General features: G+C 44.3%; 1 protein-coding gene across 2 annotated transcripts in view; it reads right to left on the minus strand.

Annotated features, from left to right (window-relative positions):
• Positions 1–12,299, minus strand: part of NADK2 (NAD kinase 2, mitochondrial) — a 45,761-nt gene that overhangs the window by 14,266 nt on the left and 19,196 nt on the right. For both annotated transcript variants that reach the window (XM_075842003.1, XM_075842013.1), the window contains exons 4-6: positions 4,505–4,586; positions 3,612–3,695; positions 2,344–2,480 (exon numbers count right to left, since the gene is read on the minus strand). In XM_075842003.1, the coding sequence (XP_075698118.1) occupies positions 2,344–2,480; positions 3,612–3,695; positions 4,505–4,586 (303 nt within the window). The remainder of the gene's footprint in view (positions 1–2,343; positions 2,481–3,611; positions 3,696–4,504; positions 4,587–12,299) is intronic.

A 12,299-nucleotide genomic window follows, 5' to 3' on the forward strand; every position in this document is an offset into this window, starting at 1 on the left:
CATTGGATGATACGGTCACATGACTGTATGGATCCTGTCTACAGTGTTCACATCTGGCCCAGGTGGATAAAGGGGCCCGCAGCGCTGCTTTAGCTTTAAGTGAATGGGGCCGGCTGCAATTCCCTGCACATGCGGGTGGCCGGAAGCGCTGCGATGGAGAGAAAACTTAAGAGGCTGTAGTGATAAATCAACGCTGCGGTCCCTTCAGTCTCAGGATTGGTGGGGGTTCTAGAGGAGGGAACCCCACTAATCCTAAAGTGACAGCATAGCCTAGCGACATGTCTTCACTTTAGAAGATGGGATTAAACCTTTAACGCTAGCAGAAAACATGTGCACAGTAACATTTCATAAAAATGTCAGCTCTCGTGGGTGGTGTAGTATAGAGGAGCCGTCAGCTCTCGTGGGTGGTGTAGTATAGAGGAGCCGTCAGCTCTCGTGGGTGGTGTAGTATAGAGGAGCCGTCAGCTCTCGTGGGTGGTGTAGTATAGAGGAGCCGTCAGCTCTCGTGGGTGGTGTAGTATAGAGGAGCCGTCAGCTCTCGTGGGTGGTGTAGTATAGAGGAGCCGTCAGCTCTCGTGGGTGGTGTAGTATAGAGGAGCCGTCAGCTCTCGTGGGTGGTGTAGTATAGAGGAGCCGTCAGCTCTCGTGGGTGGTGTAGTATAGAGGAGCCGTCAGCTCTCGTGGGTGGTGTAGTATAGAGGAGCCGTCAGCTCTCGTGGGTGGTGTAGTATAGAGGAGCCGTCAGCTCTCGTGGGTGGTGTAGTATAGAGGAGCCGTCAGCTCTCGTGGGTGGTGTAGTATAGAGGAGCCGTCAGCTCTCGTGGGTGGTGTAGTATAGAGGAGCCGTCAGCTCTCGTGGGTGGTGTAGTATAGAGGAGCCGTCAGCTCTCGTGGGTGGTGTAGTATAGAGGAGCCGTCAGCTCTCGTGGGTGGTGTAGTATAGAGGAGCCGTCAGCTCTCGTGGGTGGTGTAGTATAGAGGAGCCGTCAGCTCTCGTGGGTGGTGTAGTATAGAGGAGCCGTCAGCTCTCCTGGGTGGTGTAGTATAGAGGAGCGGTCAGCTCTCCTGGGTGGTGTAGTATAGAGGAGCGGTCAGCTCTCCTGGGTGGTGTAGTATAGAGGAGCGGTCAGCTCTCCTGTGTGGTGTAGTATAGAGGATCTGTCAGCTCTCCTGTGTGGTGTAGTATAGAGGAGCTGTCAGCTCTCCTGGGTGGTGTAGTATAGAGGAGCTGTCAGCTCTCCTGGGTGGTGTAGTATAGAGGACATGTCAGCTATCCTGGCTGGTGTAGTATAGAGGAGCTGTCAGCTCTCCTGACATGTGTTTTATTAAATACTTTTATTTCTTATGAAATATTATTGCTAAAACATATTTTCTTAGAGGAACGGCACAACGCGAAGTTCTATTATTACTCATGGAAATGTATGAATACATTAACTGGGCACTTCCATAACCCTTGCCAATAAGGTTTGTACTTACACAGTCTGATCTCCGCTGCACTGACTGCACAGTGTAAGGCCTCATGCACGCGACTGTGTTTGGTCCGTGATATACGGACCGCATGTCGGCCGCATTTCCAGGACCTAACAGTTAAGGGGCCAGGCTCCTAGCATCATAGTTATGTATGACGCTAGGTGTCCTTGCCTCCCCGTGGGAATACTGTCCCATACTGAAACGTTTTCAGTACGGGACAGTATTCACGCAGGGAGGCAGGGGCACCTAGCGTCATACATAACTATGATGCTGGGAGCCCGGTTCCCTGAACGGTGTTTGGTCCGGGAAATGCGGCCGACACGCGGTCCGTATATTACGGACCGAACACAGTCGCGTGCATGAGGCCTTACACTGTCCAGTCAGTGCAGCGGAGATCAGACTGTGTAAGTACAAACCTTATTGATAAGGGTTATGGACGCCATATTCATTCATTTCCAGGAGAAATAACAAAAGATGCTACAACACAGGTTCTAGCATTGGTTATTTTACAGGGAATGCAGGTATTTACATATCAGGAAAGCTGACCGGTCCTCTATGAAGATGTAAACCCTAAAATGTAAATAGATATGCACTAGTTTTCCAAGAAAATATATATTTATGCCCTTTCAATAGACCATCTAAGATAAATAACAGCTCACACACAGGATAGACCCAGCTTTTCCTGGTTTCTGAATATAAAATTTGCCAGTCATGCAGTGATATATTCTACATAAGGAAGATTTGCCTTCCAGGAGTATTGAAAAGCTGGGCGATAGCCCGTGAGATCTGTGATGGCCGCATATCCATTCCCATTTTGAGATCCCTCATCTGCCACATGCAGTGTTATGTATAGTTGAGTCTTCTTCACCTTACTTTGCTCTTGATGACCTCCAGAACTATGGGCTTTGCTGTGCTGTTCCAGGCTTAGTTGCTGCTCATGCAAGTCTACAGGTGTGAGGTTTATTCCAGTGCCTTCAAGGTGCAGTCTAATCCGCTGACGCCACTGCCACCTAGTAACGAAAAAGAAATACTCCGAGATCACTTTCATAAGACCTGACCAACCCAATGGACCCCCCTCAATCTCACAAGAACGCTTATGCCGTTCTGCAGATTTTTTTTTCCAGTCTTATCTAAATAAAGCTTAAAAGGGGTACCCTAACTTTATGGCATATCTACAGCTGACTCCGCTTTTTCGCTTCAGAGCACACAAAGAATTGTCTAAATTGCATGAAACTGTAACCAACCCTCAGCCGGGGGACGGGGGGGTGGTCACACTAAATATTCTTTAGCAGAGTAAAAACACTACGTGGATTAGGTATTACTTCTTATGTTTTTCTAGAAGCTATTGTACGGAGGGCGGAACCACTGGGTGGCTGTAAATGACGTGACACGCAGGCGCCGTCACTTAAGTGACATCATTTGGAGCAGCCCAGTGGTCCCGCGTTGGCGGCTCCATACAACAGTTTAAAGAAGTTCTGAAAACGTATTTACGTCTTTAAACTCTCATACTGTATCACCAGTACAATACCCCTGCCCCAAACTAATTCAGTCTCAGGAGTATGGATAGAGCACTTCAGGGCATGCGGATGCCATTACAGGCATCATTGTAACCTACACCTTCAACTGTGAGAAGTAGATCGGGATAGTATTCAGCCCGTGGAGGTTTTCCCTCACTGACTGCAAGCAGAGATCTAGAAAAATTGTTGAAATGCGGAGTATATATACATAAAAAAAAAAAAAAAAAGTTGCAGAACTTCATTACAGCTACAAGGAAAGCCTCTCGCTTAGGAGTACCCAGCATGTCACAGACAAGCCATTGTGTAAGGTTTTATTTCTCCTGTGGTTGCGCTGGAGGGACACTGAATACTTGCTGCCTGCTTCCTCCACACTTTAAAGTTGGTTGCTGGGGTTCAGCTTATTGATGGGGACCCATCTAACAAAAAGGGACTGTCCACGCTGGAGATACATGGGTTAATACATTAGGGACTCTGGCTAGTAGAATTACTCATTCCTGCTGCAAACAAGAGACCCGCAGCTTGGGTACGCTTCAATAGTTAATAATGGAGTTCTGACCGTTCCCTTACGTTCTAAAATAGTGAAAGGCAGAGATACCTGTGCTAGGAGCATGACGAGAATCGTACCTGAACTCACCGCGATAAAGCTTGTGCAGCGCCTCGGGGAAGGAATGAGTGTATCGCACCGGTAAGCAAAGATGTCCTTCAGATCTTGGAAAATAAAATACAGAAAGTGATTGCAATAAGAAAAAAAGCCTTATGTATCAATATAAAACACAAAGCACAATCGTGTCCACCAGCTACATGTAAAACCCCAAATGCCCTATATGTAAAGTCTAATTACACGATACCTGGGATCCCCACCAAGGTCTGTGGGGTGGGTCTCCCCACTCTCTCTGGACCGGGTCTCCCCACTCTCTCTGGACCGGGTCTCCCCACTCTCTCTGGACCATCTACTACCCTAATATTGTCCTATTGCTGCCGGATTTGTGATGTTTATGCCAGCGTTTCCCTATGGACTTCAGAAAGTATGTTGCATGCTACACTTCATAAGTCTCCCCCGCGGTTTACCAGTGCAACTCCCCTTAGTCTGTGCTCATATACAGTTTGTGAACTACGTTTGGCGTATGCACCGGAACAGCTCCTGGCACATACACCGAGTGTATCCATAGGGCCCTATTCACCCAGCATATGCCAAAAGGGTGTCCTTTTTACTTATTCTTTGCTGTATGGATTAAGCAGTAGAGTAGTATATTACGCTATACAGGGGGATAGAGTAAAAAAAAAAAAAGTATACTGCGCATTATAGGCTTTCAATTATGGGGTTCTATCGGCGAAGTTGTCTATACAGCGGCATATGTCCCAGCCTTCCATTGGAGGTATGTTAGGAAATATTCCTGATATAAACTTCCAACAGAAGGATCAAATGTAATGTGAACAGAGCCTAATAAGAAGAAATATTTTGCTCATAAATCAAACTCCTAAACAGTCATGTTTGTTCTGCGAAAGCATGAAGTTACCTTTCTGGATCAGTATTCACTCCAATCACAGGCTTGAACTTGTCTAGCACTTTGCTGGCAGCGAGGAGCATTGTACCGTCCCCTAACAAAAAAAAAAAAAAAGAAAATTAAAAAATAAAATAAATCGAATAGGTGAATAGGAACATTTAGACGCATGCACTACCATAGAGACAAACTCTGTGCAAGCTGCTTTACCAAGGTGCATCAATGCGCCACTTATCAGCTATCTTCGAACAAAGAATTTGCTTAAATAGCAACACCCTACCAGGACCACTGGGCAGAATAGAATTACCATGTTGGGTTCCACTAAGGGATTTCTTTATGGTCAGAATCTGAGATTTCTGCTGCCACCCTCTAGATACACTCAGAGAGAGGTGGTCACAAGGTGTGGGTGATATAGACAATGACACATGGCAGGAGATTTTGCCCGCAGTTACAATAATATCACTCCATGTGGCCCATAGGAGATCTCAGTTATTCCTACTCCACAAGGTGTATCGCACCCCGAAGCTGCTAAGGAAAACAGGAGTTTGTGCAGACGCCACGTGTCCGCCATGCCCAGCTGATCGAACCTATGTTACGGCGTTGCCCTGTCATACAGCAGTTTCAGGTCTCAGAGCGCTATGGTGGGTGTTCTGGGATATGTATCTAATCTACATCTCACTGTACTTCATCTATTAACTCAGAAAATTCTGGACCAGGCCTGCAAATTACTCGCTGCTCACTGGCTTGATATTAATCCTCGGACATACATTGAATTGATCAACCATACGAATGGGATCAGTCAAATTGAGAGACACATTGATATGGAACGAGGTACCATACATCATTTTTTTAAAGCCAGTGGAATGTATGGTTGCTCACTCCCGGGTTGCCCTCCACAAGCTTTTAGGTTTTGGGTAAATCCACTAACTGGTTGCGATAGTGTTTGATATGAGTGGGTCATACAATAAGTCAAGTCAATGTAAAATTGAACGGTTAATGTGGAGTTCTCTCTTAGAAGCCCTTTTATATGCCGGCGGGCGTGGTGCTCCCCGTCGAGAGAGGGAATGGGGTGAGGGGTTTACTGACTGTATGGTCTGTTTTGTATTACTTAAAAATGTTAAAAACTATTTGATTAAAAAAAAATGAACACTGGTCAGAATCGTGTTCTACCTAGTACAGGGCCTGAAGGTATAAACATCAATGTCACAGTACCGGTGTCATGTTCTGCTCTCCGGCCGCGCACTAAAGATAACCCAATGGGACAGATTTATTAATGCTGGCCTAAATTAAGACAGGATAAACTAGACCAGAGAGGCACAAACTGCGCCAAATTAATCAGTCGCGCATGCTGTATAATACATTTGGTGCGTGTTGCTACACATGTTGAGTTGGGTTCACGCCTGCGTTCGGAGTTTCCGTTGCTCTGCACCTATGCTAGAGCAGAGCAACGAAAATACTGAAAGCTCCGGATCCATTTCACGGTGGTAACCATCTGCGCCCGCTGTGCTGCGCTTTTCGAAAACTTCTATTCTCTTCTATGGGAGTTCTGTAAACAGTGTAGCAAAAACGCGATCGGCTGTTTCTGGAAAACCCAGCTGGAGCCCAGCAGCAGGAGAATGTAAGATGGGGAGTCAGGGGGTCCCGTTCAAGAGATAGGTGGGACCGGCAGCTATTGAAGTTTTCAGCATATCCTGTGGATCTGCCATAAATGTCAGAGATGGGAAAACCTCCTTTAACCCCTTAAGGACGCAGCCTAGTTTTGGCCTTAAAGGAACAGTGTCATCACAAATTATTTTTTTATATGTTAAAGATGTTAGTGCTTTATTAAAAACGTTTATATTCATTTTTGTGTGTTTGTGTTTTACTTTTTCTTATTTTTACACTTTTTCTTCCCTATGGGGGCTGCCATTTTTTGTTCCATTTCTGTGTGTGTCGATTAACGACACATACAGACATGGAATACGGCAGCCACAGTCCCAAAGGGACTGCGAACGGCTCCCGTCCCATTGACTTCAGTGTACGGCGTCTGTGTGGGAACTGCGCATGCGCCGCTCCCACACAGTCCAATTCGAAATTGGCGCCGTCCGGCGCCATTTTCCTGTGGACCGGAAGTCGCGGCCGGACAGTAATATTACTACTTCCGGTCGCGGCTTCCGGATTTGTGCACTTGGACCAGCGGCAGCAAACGGAGCGGACGGGCCGGAGGGAGCCGCGGCGGCAGGAGCAGGTAAGAGATTTCAATGTATGTTCGTGTTTGTTTACTACTGTATGTAAACCTACTACACTGTGTGTTAGCTCAAAAAATGGCGACACACAGCGTAGGAGGTTACACCGTTCAAACCCCGCGTTTATCCCGGCACTAGCCAGGATAAAGGAGGGGGGGATGCTGAGCTCACTAGAGCGAGGGCTTTTAACCCATTGTTGCAATGCTGCAATTTTGGGAATAGCTCCATCTAGTGACCAAAAATGGGTAGTATTATAAATTAGAATTAATTTATAATATTTCCTGACTATTTCCTGACTCGTGAAAAAAAATAAAAAAAATTTGAACAATGTTTAATCACCCACACACTAAATGTTTAATTTTTAAAAAAAAAACATGTTTTTCTGGCAACACATTCCCTTTAAGGCTCAGAGCCCATTTTTCAAATCTGACATATTTCACTTTATGTGGTAATAACGTCGGAATCCTTAAACCTATCCAAGCGATTCTGAGATTGTTTTCTCGTGACACATTGGGCTTTATGTTAGTGGTAAAATTTGGACGATATATTCAGTGTTTATTGGTGAAAATTTGCAAAATTTAGGGAAAATTTATAAAAAAATTGCATTTTTCAGAATTTGAATGCATCTGCTTGTAAAGCAGACGGTAATACCACCCAAAATAGTTACTAGTTCACATTTCCCATATGTCTACTTTAGATTGGCATCGTTTTTTGAACATTCTTTTATTTTTCTTGGACGTTACAAGGCTTAGAACATAAACAGTAATTTCTCTTTTTTTTAAGAAAATTTCAAAAGCCTTTTTTTTAAGGTACCTCTTGAGTTCTGAAGTGGCTTTGAGGGGCCTATGTATTAGAAACCCCCATAAAACACCCCATTTTAAAAACTAGACCCCTCAAAGTATTCAAAACAGCAGTTAGAAAGTTGAACCCTTCAGGCATTTCACAGGAATTAAAGCAAAGTGGAGGTGAAATGAGCAAATTTCATTTTTCTGCTGAATTTCCATTTTATTCAATTTTTTTTGTGTAACACGGAAGGTTTTACCAGAGAAATACTACTAAATATGTATTATCCAGATTCTGCAGTTTTTAGAAATGTCCCACATGTGGCCCTACTGCGCTCGTGGACTAAAACACAAGCCCTAGAAGCAAAGAAGCACCTAGTGCATTTTGAGTCCTCTTTTTTTATTAGCATATATTTTAGGCAGCATGCCAGGTTTGAAGAGGTGTTGAGGTGCCAAAACAGTAGGAATCCCCCAATAGTGACCCCATTTTGGAAACTACACCCCTCAAGGAATTAATTTATGGCTGCTATCATTTTGACCTTGTAGTTTTTTCACAGCGCGTATTCTAATTGGGCTGTGAAATTAAAAAAATTACATTTTTTCCAATAAGATGTAATTTATGATCAAAATTTCCTATTTTCACAGGGAACAAAATACCCCATTTTGTTGCCCAATTTGTCCTTAGTGCGGCAATACCCCATTTGTGGCGATAAACTGCCGTTTTGGCCCATGGGAGGGCTCAGAAGGAAAGGAGCGCTATGTGTTTGTTGGAGTCCAGATTTTGCTGGATTGGTTTTCGGGTGCCATGTCGCATTTGCAGAGCCCCAGAGGTATCAAAGCAATGGAAACCCACCAAAAGTAACCCCATTTTGGAAACTACACCCCTCAAGGAATTCATTTATGGGTGTTGTGACTATTTAGACCCCATAGTTTCTTCACAGAACTTATTTGAATTGGGATGGGAATTTAAAAAAAAAATATTTTTTCCAATAAAATGTAGTTTTAGCTCAAAATTTCTTATTTTCACAAGAAATAAAATACTCCATTTTGTTGCCCAATTTGTCCTGAGTGCAGCAATACCCCATTTGTGGTGATAAACTGCCGTTTGGGCCCATGGGAGGGCTCAGAAGGAAAGGACCACCATTTGGCCTACTGGGGATTTTCTAGTGCGAAGTCATGTATGCAGAAGCCCCTGAGGTACCAGTACAGTTGAAACCCACAAGAAGTGACCCCGTTTTAAAAACTACACCCTTAAGGCATTCATCTAGAGGTGTAGTGAGCATTTTGACCGGAGACTTACACCCCATAAACTGTAATGTGGGTTCTCCCGGGTATGGCAATACCCTACATGTGGCTGTTATCAGCTGCCTGGACACACAGCAGGGCCCAGAGGGGAAAGACGAGGGGGGATAAGCTGTGCGGAGTGCATCAGGGTAAGTAAAACTGGGGTAGATTAAAAAATCAAGGGATGTATGATAAATTTTGAAGCTCTTTCATACGGAGCCTTCGTTTTTCGGGACATGTGTCACATTGATATATTGTGTCCTTCCTTATCCCCCTCTTATAGCAGACTTTGTACCTCTTTTGACTTTTTCCTTTCTTGCCAGTTTGGGGAACTTCTCCTGGAAAGTGTTGTCCTTGTACGATGCGTATGGCCTCGCCTCCAGAAGTACCCCCCCCCCCCCCTCCTTGGTCCATAAAAATTAGTTTCTTGATAATCACCTCTTGAAATTCCAGGAAAGTTCCCGTCTGGCCTGTACATCGATGTAGAACGTACACATTGTACAATGCCATCTGTATGATGTGCCCGGCCAGCTTCTTATACCACACCGCATAGCGCTGTAGGGCTTCAGGGCTGGATCTGACAAGTCCACCCCTCTCATGTACCTATAGTAGTCCAGGATGCAGTCTGGTTTGGGGGTCTCTGTACTGGTACATGGGTACTGGTGTGACATCTCTCTTGTCCTTGTACTTGACACACAATATGTTGCTGCTAGATTGTGCTCTGTTCTCACCCCTTCTGAGCGTTTGCCCTGCAGAGTCTTAGGGAGGCCTCTCAGGTTTCTTCTAGCAGTGCCACATGCCGCAGGACTTCTGGGAGCGAGGCAGTTGAAGAGTGGGACGCTGGTATAAAAATTATCCAGGTAGAGGTGGTAACCCTGGTCGAGCAGTGGATTGCACCAAATCCCACACAATTTTTGCATTAACTCCCAGTAAGGGGGGGCATTCTGGGGGCTGAATACTGGTGTCCTTCCCTTCATATATCCTAAATTTGTACGTATACCCTGATGCACTCTCGCACAGCTTATACATCTTCACGCCATACCTTGCCCTCTTACTCGGCAGGTACTGGCGGAATTGAAGCCTCCCTTTAAAAAGTACCAAGAACTCATCAATAGAAATAAAATTCCCACGGGTGTATGCTTGGGAAAACCGGACACTGGAACGGTCTAATAGGGGTCTCCGTTTATACAAACGGTCAAAACTGGGGTCATCTCGGGGTGGGCACGGCTCATTATCAGTATAATGTAAGAAGCGAAGTATTGCCTCATTTATTTATTTTTTAGGTTCCAGTTCAGTTCTGAAGTTGCTTTGAGGAGCCCATATATTAGAACCCCCTATCAAACACCCCATTTTAGAAACTAAACCCCTCAAAGTATTCACAACAGCATTTAGAAAGTTTATGAACCCTTTAGGTGTTTCACAGGAATTTTGCGCAAAGTAGAGGTGAAATCTACTTTTTTTTTTTGTCAGAAAATCCTCTTTATACCATTTTTTTTTATAACACAAAAAGTTTTATCAGAGAAACGCAACTTAGTACTTATTACCCAGATTCTGCAGTTTAGAGAAATATCCCACATGTGGCCCTAGTGCGGTAATGGACTGAAGCGCCGGCCTCCGAAGCAAAGGAGCACCTAGAGGATTTTGCGGCCTCTTTTTTATTAGGCACCATGTCCGGTTTGAAGAGATCTTGTGGTGCCAAAACATTGGAAACCCCCCAAAAGTGTCCCGATTTTGGAAACTAGACCCCTTGAGGAATTCATTGTAGTTTTCTTGGGGTGCATGCGGCTTTTTGATCAGTTTTTATTCTATTTTTAAGTGGCGTGGTGACTAAAAAACAGCAATTCTACTATTGTTTTTTTATTCTATTTTTTTTACAGCGTTCACCGTGCGCTATAAATGACTTATTCACTTTATTCTGCGATACGATTACGGCGATACCAGATGTTTATAGTTTTTTTTTATGTCTTATGGCGTTTGCACAATAAAATACGTTTTGTAAACAATCATTCACTTTTGGTGTTACCTTATTCTAAGAGCCATAACGTTTTTATTTTTCAATCACTAAAAAGCCGTGCAAGGACTTATTTTTTGCGTAACGAACTGTAGTTTCCATCAGTACCATTTTTAGGTACATGCGACTTTTTGATCTCTTTTTATTCCATTTTTTGCGAAGTGAAGTGACCAAAGAATTGTGATTCTGGGACGGTTTATTATTATTTTCTTTTACGGCGTTCACCGTGCGGGATAAATAATAAAATAATTTTGGCGTTCAGGCCGTTACGGACACGGCGATACCAATTATGTATAGTTTATTTGTTTATATATTTTTATTAATAATAAAGGACTGATCAGGGAAAAGGGGGGATTTTTACTTTTAAATCTTTTATTTTCTTATTTTTACACATCCTTTTTTTTTACTTTTTTACTTTGTCCCACTAGGGGACATGAGGGCAGGAGGCCCTGATCGCTATTCTAATACACTGAACTACATACGTAGTGCAGTGTATTAGAACTGTCAGCTACTCACTGACAGCAAGCATAGTGGGTCCTGACGTCGTCAGGACCCACTAGGCTTCCGTCGATGGCATAGCCGGACGCCATTGTTTGGTGTCCGGTTGCCATAGTCACCAGCGCCAGCCGGCGATGGCAGCTTAACCCCTAAAAAGCCTTGATCGCTATTGAACACGGCTTTTCAGGGGTTAATCAGCAGGGACACAGCGATCGGTCCCCGCTGTACGAGACAGCAGCTGTCACAGCCCCTGTATGTGTCGGGAGGACGGCCGAAACGGCCGTTACTCCCGAGACGTACTATTCCGTCATGGAGCGCGAACAGGGCGCTTTCCATGACGAAATAGTAAGTCACTGAGCGTTAAGGGGTTAAAGAGACTGTCACCACATTATAAGTGCCCTATCTCCTATATAAGGTGATCGGCGCTATAATGTAGGTGACCGTAATGCTTTTTATTTAGAAAAACTATCTATTTTTACCACTTTATGAGCGATTTTTAGCTTTAAGCTAATTAGTTTCTTAATGCCCAAGTTGGCGTGTTTTTACTTTAGACCAAGTGGGCGTTGTACAGAGAAGTGTATGACGCTGACCAATCAGTGACCAATCAGCGTCATACACTCCTCTCCATTCATTTACACAGCAGCATCGTGTTCTTACTGGAACACGATGTGCAGCCACATACACAGACATTAACGTTAATCAAGTGTCCGGATAATGAATATACATGACCTCACAGAAAAGATTCAGAAGTGTCAGGATTGTGAATAGACATGACGTCCAGGCTGGAGGTCATGTATATTCATTACCAGGACACTTGATTAACGTTAATGTCTGTGTATGTGGCTGCACATCGTGTTCCAGTAAGAACACGATGCTGCTGTGTAAATGAATGGAGAGGAGTGTATGACGCCGATTGGTCACTGATTGGTCAGCGTCATACACTTCTCTGTACAACGCCCACTTGGTCTAAAGTAAAAACACGCCCACTTGGGCATGAAGAAACTAATTAG

This window comes from Rhinoderma darwinii, chromosome 1 (assembly GCF_050947455.1).
Source record: "Rhinoderma darwinii isolate aRhiDar2 chromosome 1, aRhiDar2.hap1, whole genome shotgun sequence".
In the NCBI taxonomy this organism is placed as follows: Eukaryota; Metazoa; Chordata; class Amphibia; order Anura; family Rhinodermatidae; genus Rhinoderma; species Rhinoderma darwinii.